Genomic DNA, 22,391 nt, shown 5'->3' with positions numbered 1-22,391 from the left:
CTACCTAAACTAATACACAAACAGAGGTAGAACAACTAAATAAACCTATAACGAAAGAAGAGACTGTAGAGGTAATTTAAAAAAAAAATCCCCAACAGTAAAAGGCCCTGGCCCTGACAGCTTCACAGGAGAATTCTACCAAACTTTCAGAAGAAAGTTAATACCAGAGTATAGAAAAGGGTGGAATAGTTCTGAACTCATTCTCTGAAGCCAGCATAACCCTGATACCAAAACTATGTAAAGACAACACAAAAGAAAAATTACAGACCAGTATCCCTCATGAACATAGGCATAAAAATCCTCAACAAAATTCTACCCGGTAGAATTCAGCAACATATCAAAAAAATAATTCACCATGACAAAGTGGGATTCATACCAGGTATGCAGGGGTGGTTCAACATTAGAAAAACAGTCAGTGTAATCCATCACATAAATAAAACAAAAGATAAGAACCACAGGATCTTAACAGTTGATACAGAAAAGACATTTGTCAAAGTCCTGCATCCATTCTTGGTAAGAACTGTCAGCAAAATATGAATAGAAGGGAAATTCGTCAACATAATAAAGGGCATTTATACAAAGCCAACAGCCAACATCATCCTAAAGGGAGAGAGTCTGAAAGCATTCCTCTTGAGAAGGGAACCAGACAAGAATGCCCTTTATCACCTCTCTTATTCACCATTGTGCTGGAGATCCTACCTGGAGCAGTAAGGCAAGAAAAAGAAATAAAGGGCATCAAAATTGGTAAGGAAGAAGTAAAAGTATCCCTGTTTGCAAATGATATGATCTTATACACAGAACACGCGGAAGAATCTACAAGGAAACTACTGGAACTAATAGAAGAGTCCAGCAAAGTATCAGGGTACAAGATAAACATAAAATATCAGTTGGATTCCTCTATACCAACAAAGAGAACTTCGAAGAGGAAATCACCAAATCAATACCATTTATTTTGGAGTAAATCTAACCAGAAACAAAAGACCTTTACAAAGACAACTGCAAGACACTACTGCAAGAAACCAAAGAGACCTACATAAGTGGTAAAACATACCTTGCTCAACATTGTGATGATGTCAGTTCTGGCCAAAGTGATCTACAGATACAATGCAATCCCAGTCCAAATTCAAAGAACATTTTTTAATGAGATGGAGAAACAAATAACCAACTTCACATGGAAAGGAAAGAGGCCCCAGATAAATAAAACATTCCTGAAGAAGAACAAAGTGGGAAGCCTCACACTACTTGATTTTAGAACCTATTTCACTGCCACGGTAGTCAGAACAGACTGGTACTAGTACTACAACAACAGGTATATAGACCAGTGGAACAGAATTGAGAATCCAGGTGTAAGTTCATCCACCTGTGAGCAGCTGATATTTGACAAAGGCCCAAAGTCTGTTAAATGGGAGAAAAGACAGTCCTCTTTAAGAAAGGGTGCTGGCATAACTGGATATCCATCTGCAAAAAAATGAAGACCCATACCTCACACCATGCACAAAAATTAACTTAAAATGGATCAAAGACCTAAATATGATATCTAAGATGATAAAAATCTTGGAAAAAAAAAGAGGCAATTCCAGGAGACTAATACATGGAACAAACAATAAAAAACATAACAGTGCACAAACACCAGAAGGGAAATTAGATAACTGGGAGCTCCTAAAAATCAAACACTTCTGCTCATCTAAAGACTTCACCAAAAGAGTAAAAAGACAACGTATAGACTAGGGAAAAGGTTTTGGCTACAACATATCTGATAAGTGTCTAATCTCTAAAATCTACAAAATACTTCAAAACCTTGACAACAGGCAACCCATTTAAAAAATGGGCAAAGGATGTGAACAGACACTTCACCAAAGAAAACCTTCAGGCTGCTAACAGTTACATGAGGAAATGCTCACAATCATTAGCCATTAGAAAAATACAAATCAAAACTGCAATGAGATACTGTCTCACCCCAACAAGGCTAGCGTTAACCCAAAAAACAAAGTCAGTGTTGGAGAGGTTGTGGAGAGACTGGTGGGAATAGAAAATGGTACAACCACTTTGAAAATCGAACTGGCACTTCCTTAAAAAGCTAAAAATAGAACTACCATATGATCCAGCAGTGCCACTCTATGGAATATATCCTGGAGAAATAAGAGCCCTCACACAAATAGATATGTGCACACCCAGTGCAGCACTGTTCACAATAGCAAAAAGATGGAAACAACCTAGGTGCCCATCAACAGACGAATAGATAAATTATGGCATGTTCACACAATGGAATACTACATAACGATAACAGTGATGACTCTGTGAAACACCTCACAACATGGATGAATCTGGAAGGTATTATGCTGAGTGAAATTAGTCACAAAAGGACAAACATTGTATGAGACAGCTATGTTAAGAACTCAAGGTTTAAACACAGAGGAAAACATTCTTTGATGATTATGAGGGTGGGGAGGGAGGGAAAGGGGAATTCACTAACTAGATTAAAAAAAAAATCCAGTTGCTGTCGATTCGATTCCGACTTGTAGGGACCCTATAGAACAGGGTGGAACTGCCCCATGGAGTTGCCAAGGAGCGCCTGGTGGATTCAAACTGCTGACCTTTTGGTTAGCAGCCATACCACTTAACCACTACACCACTACACCACCAGGGTTTCCACAAACTAGATAGTAGACAAGAATTATCTCAGGTGAAGGGAAAGACAACATACAATACAGGGGAAGTCAACATAACTGGACTAAACCAAAAGCTAAGTTTCCTGCACACAGCCAAGTGCTTCGAGGGACAGTGTAGCAGAGGCAGGGGTCTGGGGACCATGGTTTTGGGGGACATCTATGTCAGTTGGCATAACAAGGTTTATTAAGAAAATGTCCTGTATCACACTTGGGTGAGCGGCTCCTGGAGTCTTAAAAGCTTGTGAGCAGCCATATAATATGCATCAATTGGTTCCAACCCACCTGGAGCAAAGGAGAATAAAGACCACCACAGACACAAGGAAAACGTTAGCCCAGGAGACAAAAGGGTCACATAAACCAGATACTCCATCAGCCTGAGACCAGAGAACTAGATGGTGCCCGGCTATGACCAGTGATCGCCCTGACGGGGAAAACAACAGAGTCCCTGATGGAGCAGGAGAAAAGTGGGGCGCAGAACTCAAATTCTCGTAAAAAGACCAGACTTAGTGATCTGACTGAGACTACAGGAACCCCAGAGGTCATGGCCCCTCGATGCTTGGTTAATCCAGAACTAAATCCATTCCAGAAGCAACTCTTCAGACAAAGATTAGACTGGACTATAAGATACAAAATGATACTCGTGAAGAGTGTGCCTCATGTTCATGGTTCAGGTAGCTACATGAGACTAAATTGGCAGCTCCTGTCCTGAGGCAGGATGAGAAAGCAGAAAGGGATAGGAGCTGGTTGAATAGGTACGGGTAATCTGGGGTGGAAAGGGAGAGTGTGCTGTCACATAGGGATTGCAGCTAGGGTCACGTAACAACGTGTGTAAGTTTTTGTATGAGAAACTGGCTTGAGCTGTAAACTTTCACTTAAGCACAATTAAAAAAACAAAGTTTGCTCCGTAGCTGTTTTACTCTTTACGTATGTAGAGATAAGTTTTCTTGATGCTGGGCATCTTGTTGTTTTTACTGGCCTTTTGCCTTTCTTTGGGGTTGACCCTGTGTGAACCTTTGCTTGCTTGCTTATTTGCAGGTTAACTTTGTTCCTGTTGCCTTACTGGCACTCGTACAGGTGCATCCAGCCTGTGACGTAGGGTAACACCTCTTCTCTTCCCCCCAGTTCTTTGCCTCTCACTTTCTGGGTGTCTGGTGACGTGTTAGTGTGTGCCTCACGTAGTCAGCCCTGCCAGTCTTGTCTCTGTGGCTGTCAACTCCCACCTTGTCGCACAAGGTCTCCCCACCTCCAGAATCACTGTTTCTTTCTAGGAGCTGTTGGGCTTTATTCCCTCTTCTCGTTTAGGTCTTTGCCTTTTGGGGTTTCTGGTGATGAGAGAAGCACTCAGGCTGCAGGCCAGGCTCGCTGTTCTGCCCTGACCTGCACTTGCCTATTCTGGGGGTCTTGGAGCCTGGTGGCACAGTGGTTAAGTGCTGTGGCTGCTAACCAAAAGGTCAGCAGTTTCAATCCACCAGCTGCTCTTTGGAAATCCTACGGGGCAGTACTACTCTGTCCTGTAGGGTTGCCATGAGTTGGAACTGACTGGACAGCAGTGGGCTTTTTTTTGTTTGTTTTTCTACGCTCTGCTTGTGGACAAACCCCGCCCTTTTGATCCATGTTTTCTTTCTACAGCATGTGGTTCTCTGAGATGACTCTACCCTCGGGAATACCTCAGCCTCACTCTGTGATCTATCGGTCTAGCAACAGATATCCCCTTTGGCTGTGCCCCTCATGCCCTCTCTTTTTTGTGATGTGGTTACTGGACACCGACTGTGACCTCACTTCTTGTCCCAGTGTGCTTCCAGCAGAAATATGTCTCTAGGTTCTCCCAGGTGACCTCAGATGCTGCCTTTTCCAACAGGGAATTCTGCTCATGTGATTCTGAGTGGAAATAGTGCCCCTTGGGTGGAACAGGACGGTCCCTATTTCCTTCCCACCTCTCAGGACAGGGGTGTGGCCCTCGGGTTGTGAGAGGGTGGTCTGTGTCTACTGTCTTTGAGGACCAACACTCAGAGCTGCAGTGGAGTGTCTAGGTGCTGGTGTAAGGTCTGTTCAAGCCACATGTGTTTGTGAGCCGTACTTTCTCACACCTAGAACACAGTTGTTTTTAAAAGGCCCCTTATGGATCGAATTGTGTCCCCCCAAAGTATGTGTTGTAAATCCTGCCGTACTCGTAGTTATAATCCCATTTATGAATGGGTTTTATTTGTTACGTTCATGAGGCAGTATTAGTGTAGGGTGTGTTTTAAATCAGTCTCTTTTGAGATTTAGAAGAGCAGATTAAGCAAACAGCAAGAAAAGCAGAGATGGGGAAGATACAAGCCATGTGATGGCCAAGGAACCAAGGAATAGCAGCTGAAAAGTGACAAGGACCTTCCCCCAGAGTGGGCAGAGAGCGAGCCCTCCCCTAGGGCCAACCCCCTACACTGTGAAGGAATAAATCTCTGTTTGTCAAAGCCACCCACTTGTGGTATTTCTGTTATAACAGCACTAGAGAACTAAGACAAGGCCTTTTTTTTTTTTTTTTTTTACAAAAATTACAAAGTGATACTTGCTCTTGTAATACCTCCAAATAATATAAAGTATGTGAAGTGATTTTCTCCCTTTTCTGCCTACAATCCCATCTAAAGACAACAGTTCCAGGTGTGTGTGTGTCTCCCTAGACGTCCATGTGTGGTACTTGCACATGTATGTAGACTGTGTGTGCCAGGGGCTCCCCCACTTTGCATCACCCAATGTGTACACGCCTGCTCTCCCAGGCCGAGAGTGTGGGGTGGCAGCAGGTGCGTCTGAGCTCTCAGGAGACTTGTGTCCTGGGAGCTGCTCTGAGTGCTTGACGCTTGCGCCCCTCACACCCCCTGAGTTCACAGTGACGCTGTCTTACAGCCAACTTGCAGCTTGGCCAGACAGTATAGGAGGCAGGGGCCTCATGGCCAACTTGCAGCTTGGCCAGGCCATGCAGGGGGCAGGGGGAGCCAGCAGCCTGTCCCAGTCTGCTTTCTCCTGGCACAGCATGGATACCGTGTCCTACCAGTGGGCTCAGGGTGCTAGTAACGTTGGGTCTTTTACATGATGCAGAAGCGACCTCATAAAACACACATCTCTGTATTTGTTAAAAGCTTTTTGTAGGCTCATTCTCACCTTCAGGCGAGGTAGTGATGGGGCTGTAGGTTATGTACTTTTACATTCTGACGGTTTGCGGCCAGATTGCACCTCAAAACAGCATAGCAGTGTATGCCTGCTGTAGGAGTGCCCAACCTCATACTCTCCGTCCTCTACAGCTGCTGGTCAGGAATGAGCTAGATCTAGGTCCCAAATAAAGTAGTGGTTCTTAGTAGCTCTGGGAGTGCAAAGCAAGTGGTCACATTTTGGGCAAAACTGACCCTTTGTATGTTACATTTGTATTTCTCTGACATTCTTTATTAAATGCTAGTTGTGTGGTCCGTATGCCAAGGAGTGCGCTCACTATGACCCATGCGCTGGAATCCTAGCTCTTGGTTCAAACCAGCACTGAGCTCATGCATAGGAGTGGCCGAGGACTTAACATGCTGCATTAGCATGGTCCCTGGGCAGTTACCTGTTGTTTGTGATGTCGCCTGGTGGCCAGGACCACAGGATGGCAGTTAGCTTGCAGAGGTTCCCGCTGGCAGACATGCGGCCACAGCCCTCATAGGCGTGGGTGTGGGCTGACCCTGGCACCCTGAGGTCCGGGTGGAGGGAGGGACCGACCTGAGGAGGCCAGCTCTGGCCATGGGTATAGACAGTGAGTGTGCTTTTTCTCTCTCCTTTGACTGGAGCTGTTGTGACCATGATAGGGTTGGTGGCAGTGTGTCATCCTCACAGAATCTGTTCTCTCCCCAGGGAAGGGGGCTGTGTACAGCTTTGACCCAGTGGGGTCCTACCAGAGAGATTCCTTCAAGGCCGGGGGTTCAGCCAGTGCGATGCTGCAGCCGTTGCTTGACAACCAGGTAACACCATGCTTCCCTGTGTTCGGCATGTGCTCTGGGGGGCGGGTGTAGTGGGTCTACTCCCCCATCCTCACCTGTGTCCTCACCAGAGGGCAGCTGTGTCTGTGGTCCCTGGCCACCTAAACCTAGAGGTCAGGGTGGGTCGTGGGCAGTCCAAGTGCTGGGGAACTTGAGCTCCATTGTTGGACCGTCTGCCTTCCCCAGCCCAGGTTCCCTCCTCTTTCCTCTCTAGGTTGGGTTTAAGAACATGCAGAATGTGGAGCATGTCCCGCTGTCCCTGGACAGGGCGCTGCGCCTGGTGCGGGATGTCTTTATCTCTGCTGCTGAGCGAGATGTGTACACTGGGGACGCACTACGGATCTGCATTGTCACCCAAGAGGGCGTCCGCGAGGAGACTGTGCCCCTGCGGAGGGACTGAGCTGCTGACCACTGTTGAGTCAGGTCAGCTGTATCTGCGGCTGTGGTCTGCAGCTGCGGGCCGGCCACCTGCTTAGTTCAAGGCCTGGTGGCTGACCTGCTTCATCACTGGGCCTGTGGGCAACCCGGTTTATTAAAGAGCCTGCGTGCCATGACCGTGTTGTCCTCTCTGGGCTGCGAGCTTGCCAACCCTCCCCTTTTCTCTCTCTGTGATTTTTATGTTTCAGGGATGAAAACTTCCCTAAACAGAGGTCATGTCAGCTTTCCTTACGTTAATGAGCAAGAAGTATATGCAGAAAAGTCAACCTTTGGGTCAACTTAGTCATCTTATAGTGGTCAGCCCACTCTGTGAGGAGGGCCTTTAGGCATTCTTGGGTCCAGGCAGTGTGCTCTCAGGGAGGGTTATCTTTAAACCACACAAAGGGGTGGCTTACTCTGATTTTATTATGATTTTCATGGGTGAAAGTGGGCTACCTCAGGATTTTCATTCCTTTCACTGTTAAGAAGCAGTCTGGAACGGATGGCTGTATTTTTAATGAAATTAACCAGAGTGGATGCAAAATTATAAAGACAAATAACTCTCTAAACAGGCTTTAGTCAGAGATCTGGAAAAATTGTTACACACACTGCAGGACCTGATTTTTGATAGCATTAAAACAGCTTTTGTTTAGAGCTACTAATTACATTTTAACTCCGTTATAATGGAGTACTTTTCTTGGTGTCGAGCAAGTCAAATTGGACCACATAACACAGGGTACACCTTGCTTTGTAGGATAAGTCTGTGCTGTGGTCAGATTGGACCACATAATGCAGAGTGCACCTGGCTTTTTAGGATAACAGTATGTGGTGTAGTCAGATTGGACCATGTGACACAGGGTACACTTAGGTTTGTAGCATGACAGCCTGTGCTATAGTCAGATTGGATCACGTGACAGGGTACACCCAGCTTTGTAGGATAACAGCCAGTGCTATAGTCAGATTGGACCACGTGACACAGGGTGCAACTAGCTTTATAGGATAACAGCCTGTGCTGTGTTAGATTGGACCATGTAACGCAGGGTACACTTTGCTTTGTAGCATAACAGTCTGTGCTACAGGCTTCACCATGTTGGCAGTTAATCTTAGAAACTGCTTTTGTTTATTTTATCTCGTTTTAAAAAGAATTTAATTCAAATGGTCAAAAACTCCTAGAAGACACGTTTTAAAATCACAACAGGTGTCTGTGATCCCAGGTGTTCCTCAGCCACAGGCACTGGGGTGGGTGGTGAGGTCTGCGCACATCTCTTGGAGTGCTGACTAAAACCAGACAATCCTGTTTCAAAGACATATTTTTATCTGTAATTTCATAAACTACATCTATTTCTTGCCCAAGGAATTTCCTGCTGATGTTGGCATCGTTTTTCACTATTTTAAGTTATGTAAACATGTGAGTGCCAAAAATGTTCTGCAAGGCCCTCGTCTCCCAAGGCTTCTAGGAGGTTCTGCAGATTGAGAAGAGATGAGTGGTGCATGGTGGTGGTTCTCGATGTCTTTGTAACTACGTTCTGGTACAAACTCGTCCAGTACCCTCACAGGCCTAGAACACAGTCTCATTTGAAGTGCCTCTGAGGCACGCTGGAGATGCGTGGTCGACAGTGGGCTGCATGAGCATCTCCCAGGTCTACCTAACCCTGCTGCTTGCTGTGGTAGTGCCATCTGGCTACAGGCTGATGGGCAGCCTTCTGAAACTGGGCAGAGCTCGAGGTGTGCTCAGTCACAGCCTCTGGCTCCAACTAGAAAACTGCCAAGATGCAGGGTCCGCTCCCGGGCTGCGCCATGACCCCTTGTGGCGCGTGGGATCTGAGGAGCCCCATACTGGTTATGTTAACTGCTGGGTGGCATCGGTACAACTTGATCTGTACACTGAACTGGTGCTGTGTAGATGCTTGTGTTTTAAATACCAGTTTGGGGGGTTGGGGATGGGTGGCAGAGGGTCTTTGCTCCAGCCTGTGCCTGAGGTGGGTGGGAAGGGGTAAGCTAGCCACTCTGCCAGTGTCGTCCAGCACATCCTAGTCCTCCGGGCCGTGGTATGTGATGGTGAGCATAGTGGCTGCACTTCTGGGGAGATGAACACTTAGGGAAATGGCCTAGGGATGAAGTCACCCAGAAGGCTCCCAGTGACTGTAGCACTTAGGGAAACAGCCTAAGGGTAAAGTCACCCAGAAGGCTCCTGGTGACTACCGGAGGTGGTACCTTTTCCCACCTTTCTGTGCTGACAGTGTCTGACTCCAGATCTTTGTCCTTACTATGGACCACATTGTGATCGCAGGGCCTTCCATCAGAACCGCAGGCTTGTTACAGGCCCTGACTCCTGGGTAGGGCACAAAAACCTGTGTTTTTGTTGAATACCGGGTGATTATTGCCAGACAGTTTAATCAGAAGTAGCCTGTGGGGGACGTGAGGAGGGTTTGTTAAATGGACCTGACCTGCAGTGGACGGTGGGTTGGTGATACATGCGTGGTACCTGGGCCAGGAGCCCAGCATACCCACCAGGAAGGGAGGTGGAGGGGAGAGGGTGTCTGTCAGCCCCTCCTCTGACCTGCAGCCTTGGTGGTGAGGGCCCTGGGAGAGCTGCTCCTCCTCAAGGGGCCCCATGTGCCCCTGCACCCCTCAAATGAGGACATGTGATCGTGCCCACCTACCCCAGCCTGCGGGGACTTGGCCTGCACAGCAGCTTCACCTCGCCCCAACCCCTCAGCCGCTCCCAGCTGTGGTCTCAGTGATTCGGCTGCTCAGTACTGACCACACTCGGTGCCCACTCTCCCCTGGGGCTTGTCAGTACTGCTCTTCAAAGTCCTGATGGAGCTTTGTCATCCAGTGAGCCGTCCCAGCCTGTGTAGATCTCATGGGTGTCTTCTGTGAGCCATCGGCATTACATGTCAGAGCTATTGCTATTTCTTAAATGGTGCCCCCAACCCCAATTAGGAATCACTGGGTGGCACAAAGGGTTAAGTGCTCGACTACTAGCAGAAAGGTTGGTGGTTCAAACTCACTCAGAGGTGCCTTGGAAGAAAGGCCTGGTGATACGCGTCCAAAAGGTCACAGCCTTGAAAACCCTAGGGAGCAGCTCTACTCTGCACTCACGGGGTTGCCACAGGTCAGAATCCCAGTGAGTAATAACAGCTCCCCATCACTATATTCCCATTGGACAAGACTTGGGGGGTACTTTTACTTACGATTTAAAAAGATAAAGAATATTTAAAGGGCCTGGAATGGATACTTTTGTTGCTGTTGGTTGAAAACTATCAGCCCCCACTTCTGATAAGAAAAACCCTGTACCAGTGAGCAGTTCCCAGATGTTTTCACACCCCTGGAGCCTCCAGGGGCCAGGCCTGGGCTTAAACTTGGAGGCCACTGGGGCCCCTGTTTTCCAAGTCTCACTTGTCTGGGGCATGGGCTGTGTGGCTTGAAGGCAGGCAGAAGTTGGGGCAGACTGACCCACTGGCTCGTGGTTCCCGGCACAGGTGGGCTTGAAATAGGCCCCAGGGCCACTTGGTCTGTCTTGGATGGTGGTGGCCCTGCCCACTCATGTCTGTCAGGAAGCTGTGCTGTATGGACTCACAGTCCAATCAGGACACGTGTCCTCTGCTGAGTGGGGTGGTGTACCAGGCCTCATCGGGCTCCCCCACCCGGTCCCCACGCTCCTCTCTACAGATGGCCTTTCGGGCTTCCAGCCATCTCTTTAGCCCCTTTGTCTGAGCTGGCGAGTCATCTTTGAGAAACATTTTTCTTATAATGGAAAATCTTGATTCGAAGAACATGGGGTGTGGATCGCACCCACAAGAGCGGACTTTCTGGAAAGCATGGGTGATTTTAAGTGGGATGTCACCGTGCTTTCTCAGTGCCTAGGTCTCCATGAAACGGGGTGGGAAGTTTAGGGCTGTGAGTTGGCACTGTGGCCACCAGATGGCGGTGTTGGCCCACCCAGCCGCCATGTGCACTGCGATGGGTTTGTCAGTAGACAAGCAGTTGGGCCTAGCTCAGTTTTGCTCCTGGGAGGGAGCCCAGGCTATCTTACCCATTTTATCACCTGGAAGAAGGGATACTGCTAACACACAATTGCAGCTCATCCTTGCTACCACAGTGGATGGAGCAGAGGAGGGAAGGATGGTGGGGCTGTGGTGGTGTGGGGAGACGTGAGAACTACAGGCTCCCATGAACAGACTGTTGGCCCGAGAGGACGTTAGAAGTTTTGCCAGGCATCTGGGTGCTCCAAGGATCCAAGTCTCTGAATGCCGTGGAGATTCCTGGTGAGGATTCAGACAGGCTGTAGGAACAGTCGTCAACACTTTGGAGAATGTCGGCAGGGTCATGTAGCAAACCTCTGACTCAGGAAGTCCCAGGACCCAGTGGTGCCAATGTTCATGCTCCCCACCTCTGGAGGTGCTGGATGAACTTGGCTTCCTTGTGTTTAACACGGGGTTAGGGTTAGGGCTTCTGGTCTAACAGGGCTTATTCCCTTGGGGACTCTGACCTGAGGGAGGGGCCTTGCCCTGGGGCCTTTGGGCTAGGTGGGCCCTCTGCCATTGTCTGGCAGGGGCAAAATGTGTTCTGCACGTATCACAGGTTATTTGTTTTTTACTCTTTGGCTCAGAAAAGGAATCAAGTCTGAGGCAGATCCCATCACTGGAGATAAAGGAAGGTCTGTGATTACAGTGGCATTTCCAAGCCAGAGGTTGAAATATACTATGATACATGTTCTGACAAATAATTTGAATTCAAGGTTGTTCTGAAAATCTCAGCACTTTTATAGACTTGCTTTAAGAGTCCCTGCTTAATTTTGTTTTGTTTTTAAGCATTTCTTTTTAACTATTTCAAAACCTGTAACTGGCTTCTGTTTTCTCTGCATTCTTGACTCTGTTTCTCATACAATTTTCATTTACTTTCTGGAAGTGATTGTTGAGGGCACTTCAAATTATTCCTCCCGTCTGTAACAGTTTTGATGTTCCCCTCTGACCTTAGGGAGCCACATGGATGCCCTGAAGTGTTCACAGGCTCAGGGCAAGAGGACCCACAGACCTTCTTGCTCCTCAAGCCTCCAACATTACAAAGTCCCACTGTGATTCTCCTGCTGAACTACTTGGGAGGATTTCCTCTGAAAGTGCTCATGGCAGCTAGAGCAGCTCCCGCACTTCCGAGAAGAGGCGTGGACAAGAGAGGCAGAGACCAGAGGGCAGGGGTGGGGGCCCTGAGGCACCAGGGGTCCTGTGACCCGTGACCATTCTCCAGACAGAATATGGAAGCAGAAAGCCAGCTTTGCTTTGGGGGAGCATCTGACATTAAAGTATGACTTTTCTGAGAAATATGATTTGCTTTTTTATGCCATTTATTTAGGGATGAGTTTAAGATATATTTTTTTTAATTTGTTTTTGTTATTGTTGAGACTGTACACAGCGGAACATACACCAACAGTTTCTACTGGTACAGTTCAGTGACTGTGATTACATTCTTCAAGTTATGCAAGCATTCTCACCCTCCTTCAAATTGTTCCTCCCGTATTAACACTGCCCCCTGAGGTTCCAACCTAATCGTTGGAGTTGCTGTTGCCAGCTTGATCCTGTATAGATAGTACTTAAAAGAGCACAGTGTCCAAAGCAGACGTACTTTATTAGTTAAGCTAAACTACTGCTTGGCTTAAAGAAGACTTCAGGGGATATTTTTGGTTTAAGGTTTAAAGATTATCTCACGGCAACAGTTGCAGGGGTTCGTTCAGACTCATGGCTCCAGAAAGTGTGAATTCCATGAATATTTGAAATTCTTGTCTGTATTTTCCACAGTTCGATCAGTATTTTTTAATGGAATCTTTGGTAGAAATGTTCAGTAATTGTAGCTGGGCACAATGCAGTTCTTTTGGTCTCATGGCAAAGGAGGCAGTTGTTCATGGAGGCAATTAGCCACACATTCCATTTCCTCCTCCTATCCTGACTGGCCTCTTTTCTTCCTCTGTTGCTCCAGGTAAATAGAGACCAACTGTTGTATCTTGGAAGGATGCTGGCAAGCTTTTAAGATGCCAGGCACTACACAATGAACTAGGAGGTAGAAGAGAGGCACTAAACATGGTATTAAGCCAATTAACCAGAATCTGCCATGTATTGCCACCACGTCTGTCAGTTTATCATACTGTGGTGGCTTGTGTGTTGCTGTAATACTGGAAGCTTTGCCACTGGTATTACATATACCAGCAGGGTCACCCTTGGTGGACAAGTTTCAGCTGAGCTTCCAGACTAAGACAGACTAAGAAGAAGGACCCAGCAGTCTACTTATGAAAAAAACTGGCCAGTGAAAACGTGAATAGCAGTGGAACATTGTCTTACATAGTGCCGGAAGATGAGCCCTTCAGGTTGGAATGCACTCAAAACACAACTGGGGAAGAGCTGCCTCCTCAGAGTAGTTGTTGCTGTTGTTAGGTGCAGTCAAGTCAGTTCTGATCTTAGGGACCCTATGCACAACAGAACACACTGCCCGGTCCTGTCCCATCCTCACAATTGTTATGCTTGAATTCATTGTTGCAGCCACTGTGTCAGTCCATCTCATTGAAGGTCTTCCTCTTTTTCGCTGACCCTCTATTTTACCAAGCATGATGTCCTTTTCCAGGGAATGATCCCTCCTGATAACATGTCGAAAGTATGTGAGTCAAAATCTTGCCATCCTTGCTTCTAAGGGGCATCCTGGCTATACTTTTTCCAAGACAAATTTGTTTGTTCTTTTGGCAGTTCATGGTATATTCAATATTCTTAACACAATAATTCAAAGGTATCAATTCTTCAGTCCTCCTTATTCATTGTCCAGCTTTCACATGCATATGAGGCAATTGAAAACACCATGGCTTGAGTCAGGCGCAGCTTATTCTTCAAGGTGACATCTTTGCTTTTGAACACTTTAAATAGGTCTTTTACAGCAGATTTGTCTAATGCAAGGCGTTATTTGATTTCCCTTAAAGTAGAGTCAACCTTAATGAAGTGGATGGAGTCAAGCTTTCAGGTCCTTCATTTGCTGATGTGGCATGACTCAAAATGAGAAGAAACAGCTGCAAACATCCGTTAATAATTGGAACATGGAATGTATGAAGTATGAATCTAGGAAAATTGGAAATCATCAAAAGTGAAATGGAATGCATAAACATCGTATCTTAGGCATTAGTGAGCTGAAATGGCCTGGTATTGATCATTTTGAATTGGACAATCATATGGCCTACTCTGCCAGGAATGACAGATTGAAAAGGAATGGTGTCACGTTCATCGTAAAAAAAAAAAAAAAAATTTTTTTTTCAAGATCTATCCTGAACTACAACGCTGTCAGTGTTAGGATAATATGCGTATGGCTACAAGGAAGACCAGTTAATATGACTATTACTCAAATTTATGCACCAACCACTGAGGCTAAAGATGAAGAAATTGAAGATTTTTGCCAACTTCTGCAGTCTGAAATTGATCAAACATGCAGTCAAGATGCATTGATAATTACTGGTGATTGGAATGTGAAAGTTGGAAGCAAAGAAGGATTGGTAGTTGGAAAATGTGGACTTGGTGATAGAAATGATGCCAGAGATCGCATGGCAGAATTTTGCAAGACCAACTGCTTCTTCAGTGCAAATACCTTTTTCAACAACATAAATGGCAACTCTTCATGTGGACCTTGCCGGTTCAGTGGTGCCAGTTCTTATATGGGAGCATTCTTCCCATAAAAACGGCATGGGGGCAATGTCTGACCTCTCACGAGGGGGAAGCAGACTCAAGATGAACAGCCCAAGGCTGATTCCTATGAGGTGGAGGTCAGACATGCCTCCCCTCTCCTCCATCTTTACCAACTCTGAAAGCAACCATCCCTCCCACAGCAATCTCTACTTCCCTGCTGGACTCACATTGCAGTGGCCACACAGAACTCACAGACAATACTCAAGATTATGGGGTTTATTAAGGAAGTAACAGTTAAAATTCAGGCACAGGAACACTCAGGATACAGCTCGTGCATCAAGGCAGCCTCTTCCCAGCCATGATTGCAGGCACACCCCTTGACCCTAGGCCTCTCCCCAAAGTTATTCAGCTTTCTCTCTCCATGGGCCAGGAAGCCCACCATGGTGTCTCCTGCTGCTGGGTCTATGCTGCCGGGTCTCTACTGTTGGGTCTCTGCTGCCAGGCCTCTGCTCCCACTTCTCTCTCTGTCTACCGGTTCTGGAGCTTTTTGGCGCAGGTACCCCAGGTCCAAAGGATGTGCTTAGCTCCTGGCTGTTCTTCCTTGGTGGTGGTGGTATTTTCTCCTTTTCTGCCTCTGGGGTGGCTCATTTCAAGCCCATTGGGTTGGCAAAACTGACCAATCCCTTTGGTGGCCCACAATTACCTTGTCAACACAGTCTTGCCCAGTCACTTGGGTGGGAGTTGCAAGACCGTGGCTAGAAAGGCCACACAAAAGTGATCTATCACACTGCACCTCTCTTTGTAACTAAGACCTCTAGACCTGCAAAGCATAGGGTCACAGGGACAGGAAACAAAAATTTCACAAGTGGGTCACTAGGGGTAATAGTGGTGCCACTTCCTTGCCCACTCCTTGATTCCTGGACCCATAAATCCTGGTTATAGGAGAAACAGCACCATATATTGGATGCTGGTTTAGAGCATATACAGCCCCCTGGAGAACATTGTGCCAATCCTGCAAGGTATTGCCACCTAGCTGGTGCCATAGTTATATCTTTAGATGGCTATTCCATTATCCTATCAAGCCAGCTGCTTCAGGATGATGGGGAACATGGTAAGACCAGTGAATTCTGTGACCACGGGCCCACAGTTGTACTTCATTTGCTGTGAAGTGAGTCAGTTGTTCTGAGGTGATGCTGTGTGGGATACCATGACGGTGGATAAGGCATTTTGTAAGTCCACAAATGGTAGTTTTGGCAGAAGCATTATAGGTGTGGAAGGCAAATTCATATTGAGAGTGTCTATTCCAGTAAGAACAGAATGTTCCCTTTCTATGATGGAAGTGGTCCAATGTAAGCAATCTGCTGGCTGATCACCTCAAGGAATGATGCCATATCAGGGACTCAGTGTTGATCTTTGCTACTGGCAGATTGGGCACTCAGCAGTGGCTATAGCCAAACTTGGTGAGTGGAAGTCCCAGTTGCTAAGTCCATGCATAACCTCCATTCCTGCCACAATGGCCACTTTAATTCATGAGCCCATTGGGCCATGATGGGAATGGCTGGTGAAAGAAGATGATTGGTTTCCACAAAATGTGTCATACTATCCATTTGATTGTTAGAATCCTCCTCTGCTGAGGTCATCCTTTGGTGAGCATTCACATGAGACATAAATGTCTTTATTCCTTTGGCCCATTCAGATCTATCCACATAGCTCTTCCCCATACCCCCTTGTCACCAATTTTCCAATCATGTCCCTTCTAAGTCCCTGAACATCCAGCCAAACCATTGGCCACAGCCCATGAATCAGTATACAGTTGCATATCTGGCCACTTCTCCTTCCAAGCAAACTGAACATCCAGGTGCACTGCTTGAAGTTCTGTTCATTGGGAGGATTTCTCTTCACCACTGTTATTCAGGGAGGTCCCAGAAAAGGACTGCAGTGCTGCTGCTGTCTACTTTCTAGTGGTGCCTGCTTATCACACAGAATCATCTGTGAACCAGGCATAAGTTTTCACTTCCTCAGCCCACTGATCATAAGAAACTTCCTATGAGGCCACAGGTGGAGACTTGGAGACAGAAGGTAATGTGACAAGAGTGGAGACCATGGGCATTTGGGCCACTTTCTCATGCTATTGTGCCTTCAGGTCCTGCTTGAGCTCGATCTCATATATACATACCACTTCCACTTAATAATGGAGTGCTGCTGTGCATGCCCAACTTTATGAATCTATGGGTCAGACAACACCCAGTTCATGATGGGCAGCTCAGGCTGCATGATGACTTGGTGGGCTATAGTTTAGCATTCAGTCTCTACTAAGGCCTAGTAACAAGCCAAGAGCTGTTTCTCAAAGAAGATTAGCTATCTGCAGAGGATGACAGGACTTTGCTCCAAAACCCTAAGGGTCTGCACTGTGATTCACCAATAATTGCCTGCGGAAGATTCCAAACAGCATCTCTATCTGCCACTTACACTTCAAGCAGCATTGAATCAGCTGGATAATATGGCTCAAGTGGCAGAGCTATTTGCATGGCAGTGTGAACATGTTCCAGAGCCTTCTCTTGTTCTGGGCTCCACTCAAAACTACAGCTTTTTGAGTCACTTGATAAATAGGCCTGAGTAACACACCCAGATGAGGAATGTGCTGCCTCCAAAACCCAAAGAGGCCCACCAGGCATTGTGCCTCCTTTTTAGTTGTAGGAAGGCCAGATGGAACAACTTAATCTTCACTTTAGGAGGAATATCTTGACATGCTCCACACTTCTGGGACCCTACCTTTCGAAATCCCAGAGGCCATGGCTCCACCCTTTGAGACCCCAGAGGTTGTGGCCCTACCCTTTGAGAATGAGGCAGCTCTGCTTCCTGTGTTCCTCATCTTTTCAGCTTCTGCTTCCTGGTTCCTTGGCCTCTTTGCCCTCAGGCCCTTGGGCTGACCCGGCATCCACCCTGCTCAGGCAAGTGTTACAAAGCTCTTTAGCTCTACTGATAAGTTCCTGGAGGCACCCCGCTCTTCCAGGAAGCCTGCTGCCCAAAGGCACTCAGCTTTCTTGCCCTCTGGGTCAGCTGTGCTGTCTTGCACCAGTCGCCTGGTTCTGCTGCTGCTGTTTCTCACCCTTTGTGCCATCTCCAGGTTTATAGCTCTCCTCATTTCTTTCTGAGTCCTCACCAGAATTGTCTTCAATGTCCGTAATTCTACCAGCAGTCGCTTCAAGGCAGTCTAGACTTTTACTATGAAAAAAAAAAATGAGGCACTTTAAAACTCTTCCAGCCTCTCTCTACTCATTCACAGTTTCAAAACTGTTTCCACATTTTAGGTATCTGTTAGAGCAGCACCCCACTCCTGTAACATATTCTGTCTTAGTTATTGTCTTAGTCATCTAGCACTGCTATAACAAATACCACAAGTGGATGGCTTTAATAACAAGAAATGTATTGTCTCATAGTCTAGTAGCTACAAGTCCAAATTCAGGGTGCCAGCTTCAGGGGAAGGCTTTCTCTCTCTGTCGGCTCTGGATGATGGTCCTTGTCATCAATCTTCCCTTGGTCTGGGAGCAGCTCAGCACAGGAACCTCAGGTCCAAGAGTTGTGCTGTGCTCCCAGCGCTGCTTTCTTGGTGGTATGAAGTCCGCATGTCTCTCTTCTCACTTCTCTCTTTTACATTTCAAAAGAGATTGGCTTAAGACACTAATCTTGTAGATTTCATCAATGTAACTGCCATTAATCCATCTCATTACATCCTAGTGATAGGATTTACAACACATAGGGAAATAACATCAGATGACAAAATGGTATACAATTTTTATACAATACTGGAAATCATGACCTAGGCAAGTTGACAGATACTTTGGGGGGACACAATTCAATCCATGACCTTCCACCCTTTGGCCCCCCAAAATTCATGTCATTGCTACATGTAATACACATTTACCCCGTCATATCATAGCAAAAGTCTTAAATCAACTCCAAGTCCAAAATTCAAAAATTCCTCATCTGTGTAATCTAGAATACAAGTTATCTGATTCCGAAGTACAATGGTGGAACAGGCACAAGCTAGACATTTCCATTACAAATGGGAGGAATCATAGGGAAAGAAGGGATAACAGGCACCAAGCAAGTCAACAGAACATATTACATTAGCCCTGAAGGCTTGAAAATAATCCCCTGTTCTCTGAAACCATTTACACAATGGCCCTGCCCTCCAGACTCTAGGTATTAGTCACATTATCCAGATTCTAAGTGCAGGCCCCTTGGTTCTGGGCTTCAGCTCTGCCTACCTTCCAGGCCCACTGGGATGGCAACTCTGCTCCTTTGGCTTTAGGCGCACCATTTCCTAGTCCATCTGAGTGATGACTTTACCCTTAGAAACACCAGAGGCCACGGCTTCACCCTTTGAAACCCCAGAGGTCAAGGCCATACCTTTTGAGACTGAGACAGCTCAGCTTGTGTTCCTTGTCCCTTCAGCTTCTGCTTCCTGGTTCCTTGGCCTCTTGGCCCCTCAGGCCTTGTGCCCACATCTACCCTGCTGAGGCAAATGTTCCAAAGCTCAGTAGCTCTATCGATAAGTGCCTGGAGGCACCCCACTCTGCCAGGAACCCTCCTGTGCATAAGCACTCAGCTCTCTCATTCCGTGGGCCATTTCCAGCATTGTCTCACACTGGTCTCCTGGTTCTGATGCTGCTGGTCCTCTGCTGCTGCTTCTCACCACCTGTGCTGTCTCCAGTGTTGACAGTTCACTTCCTTCTGATTCCTGTAGCCATTCACAGTTTCAAAACTATTTCCACATTTTAGGTATCTGTTAGAGCTACACCCCAATCTCAGTACCAAATTCTGGCTTAGTCAGCTAGGACTGCTATAACAGAAATACCAAAAGTGAATGGCACTAACAAAGAGAAATTTATTCTCTCACAATCTAGTAGCTACAAGTCCAAATTCCAGGTGTCAGCTCCAGGGGAAGGTTTTCTCCCTCTGTCGGCTCTGGAGGAAGGTCCTTGTCATTAATTTTCCCTTGGTCAGGGAGCAGCTCAGCACAGGAAGGATGTGCTTTGCTCCCAGCACTGTTTTCTTGTTGGTATGAAGTCTCCATGTCTCTCTGCTCAATTCTCTCTTTTATATTTCAAAAGAGATTGGCTTAAGACACTATCTAATCTTGTAGATCTCATCAATATAACTGCCACTAATCTGTCTTATTACATCATAGAATTTACAATATATAGAAAAATCACATCAGATGACAAAATGGTATACAGTCATAAAATACTGGGAATCATGACCTAGCCATGTTGACAGATATTTTGAGGGAACACAATTTAATCCATGACAGTTATCTAGTGCTGTTATAACAGAAATACCACAAGTGGATGGCTTTAACAAACAGAAGTTTTTTCTCTCACAGTTTAGGAGGCTAGAAGTCCAAATTCAGGGTGCTAGCTCTAGGGGAAGGGTTTCTCTCTCTGTTGGTATTTGGGGAAGGTCCTTGTCAATAATCTTCCCCTGGTGTAGGAGCTTCTCAGCACAGGTACCCCAGGTCCAAAGGACATGCTCCACTCCCCGCACTCCTTTCTTGGTGACGTAAGGTCCCATCTCTCTGCTTACTTCTCTCTCCATTTATCTCCTGTAAGATAAAAGGTGATGCAGGCCACACCCCAGTAAATTCTCCTCACATGTTGCATCAGGGCTGTGATCTGAGTAAGGCTATTACATCCCACCCTAGCCCTCTTTAACATAGCCTAATCTTGCCTCATTACCACAGGCAGAGATTAGGATTTACAACATATAGGAAAACCATATCAGGTCACAAAATGGTGTACAACCACACAACACTGGGAATCACAGCCTAGCCAAATTGATATACATTTTTGGGGGACACAATTTAACCCATAACAAAGGGCTTTGTAAGCATTGGCTCAATAAAGTCAATCTTAGTCTCTTAAAAATGTTTGGTCATAGACTTAATGGTCTGACTAAGACCAGAAGTATCCTGGCGGTCATGGTCCCCAAGCCTTCTGTTGGCCCAGGACAGGAGCCATTCCTGAAGCCAACTCATCAGACATGGGTTTGACTGGACAATGGGTTGGAGAGATATACTGATGAGGAGTGAGCTACTTGCATCAAGTGGACACTTGAGACTATGTTGGCATCTCCTGTCTGGAGGGGAGATGGGAGGGTAGAGAGGGTTAGAAACTGGCAAAACAGTCATGAAAGGAGAGACTGGAAAGAGGGAGTGGGCTGACTCATTAGGGGGAGAGTAAGTGGGAGTATGTAGTAAGGTGTAAATAAGTTTATATGTGAGAGACTGACTTGATTTGTAAACTTTCACTTAAAGCACAATAAAAATTATTAAAAAAAAAAAAGTCTGGTCATACCTGATTCTCTGAGCACCGTTCTCAAATATGACTTTCCAGTCAAAACTTGATTATAGAATTGAGATTTCCAATTATGCTCTATTAACAGGGGGGACAGATTCTTACTGAACTCACATAAGTAATTATATTGCCATAAAAAATAAGAACACTCATTAAGAGTTTTCCAATCCCAGAGGGGTTAGGTAGAAATGAAAAAATGTTTTATCTTTGTTTGGATAAACATAGTCTATTAAATTACTGTAAGTTATAGATAGTTTAGGAGAAAAGAGAAAAGGGTTTCTTATATTTAGAAAATAGGACATCAAAACATTAAAAATATTTTATATATAGAACTCATAATAGTCTACTCGGTCCTGTAATTAATTTCTTTTCCATTTGTCCTGGGTCAGCAGTCATGAATTCATCGGCTTCTCCACAAGAGTTCTAGAAAACTTGATTCAGTCCAATGGTATAAGCAGTACCATTTAGAAGTCCACATCCAAATATCTGCCATAGTCCTTTTCATGGGTCCCTTTTGGTGAAAAACTCTGGTCTGTGGTTTATTGCAAGCACCTTCAAGACATCATCAAGGTAAAAACTATCTGCAGATGATAAGTCTTAAAAATGTTGTTTCTGTTAGGTGCCATCCACTTGGTTCCAACTCATAGCGACCTTATGTACCGCAGAACGAAACACTGCCGGGTTCTGCACCATGCTCGCAGTCATTGTTGTGCTGGAGCCCATTGTTGCAGCCACTGTGTCAATTCCTCTCGTTGAGGGTCTTCCTCTTTTCTGCTGACCTTGTACTTTACCAATCATGATGTCCTTCTCCAGGGACTGATCCCTCCTGACAACATGTCCAAAGTATGTAAGATGCAGTCTCGCCATCCTTGCTTCTAAGGAGCATTCTGGTGTCCTTCCAATATATGTTTGTTTGTTCTTTTGGCAGTCCATGGTATATTCTTCTCCAACACCACAATTCAAAGGCATCCATTCTTCTTTCGTCTTCCTTATTCACTGTCCAGCTTGTGCATGCATATGATGTGATTGAAAATATCATGGCTTGGGTCAGGCACACCTTAGTCTTCAAGGCGACGGCTTTACTTTCCAACACTTTAAACAGGTCCTTTGCAGCAGATTATACCCAATCTGCCAGGCGCTCCTTGGAAACTCTGTGGGGCAGTTCTACTCTGTCCTATAGGGTCGCTATGAGTAGGAATCAACTCGACGGCAGTGGGTATACCCAATGCAATGCATCTTTTGATTTCTTGACTGCTGCTTCTGTGCTTGTTGATTGTGGATTCAAGTAAAATGAAATCCTTGACAACT

The 22,391-nt window shown here is 46.0% G+C and overlaps 1 protein-coding gene across 2 annotated transcripts in view; it reads left to right on the top strand.

Annotated features, from left to right (window-relative positions):
* Positions 1-21,023, top strand: part of PSMB1 (proteasome 20S subunit beta 1) — a 34,637-nt gene extending 13,614 nt beyond the window's left edge. The window contains exons 5-7 of one of the 2 annotated variants that reach the window (XM_049852557.1): positions 6,528-6,634; positions 6,867-7,075; positions 12,053-21,023. In XM_049852557.1, the coding sequence (XP_049708514.1) occupies positions 6,528-6,634; positions 6,867-7,052 (293 nt within the window). In that variant the 3' untranslated portion in view covers positions 7,053-7,075; positions 12,053-21,023. Of the gene's footprint in view, positions 1-6,527; positions 6,635-6,866; positions 7,207-12,052 lie in introns of those variants that run through there. The other variant, XM_049852548.1, reaches the window with a different exon arrangement.
* The last annotated feature ends 1,368 nt before the right edge of the window (positions 21,024-22,391 follow it).

Source organism: Elephas maximus, chromosome 1 (genome assembly GCF_024166365.1).
Source record: "Elephas maximus indicus isolate mEleMax1 chromosome 1, mEleMax1 primary haplotype, whole genome shotgun sequence".
In the NCBI taxonomy this organism is placed as follows: Eukaryota; Metazoa; Chordata; class Mammalia; order Proboscidea; family Elephantidae; genus Elephas; species Elephas maximus.
The sequence above is the reverse complement of the archived record's forward strand: the minus strand, read 5'-3'. Positions and strand labels throughout refer to the sequence as shown.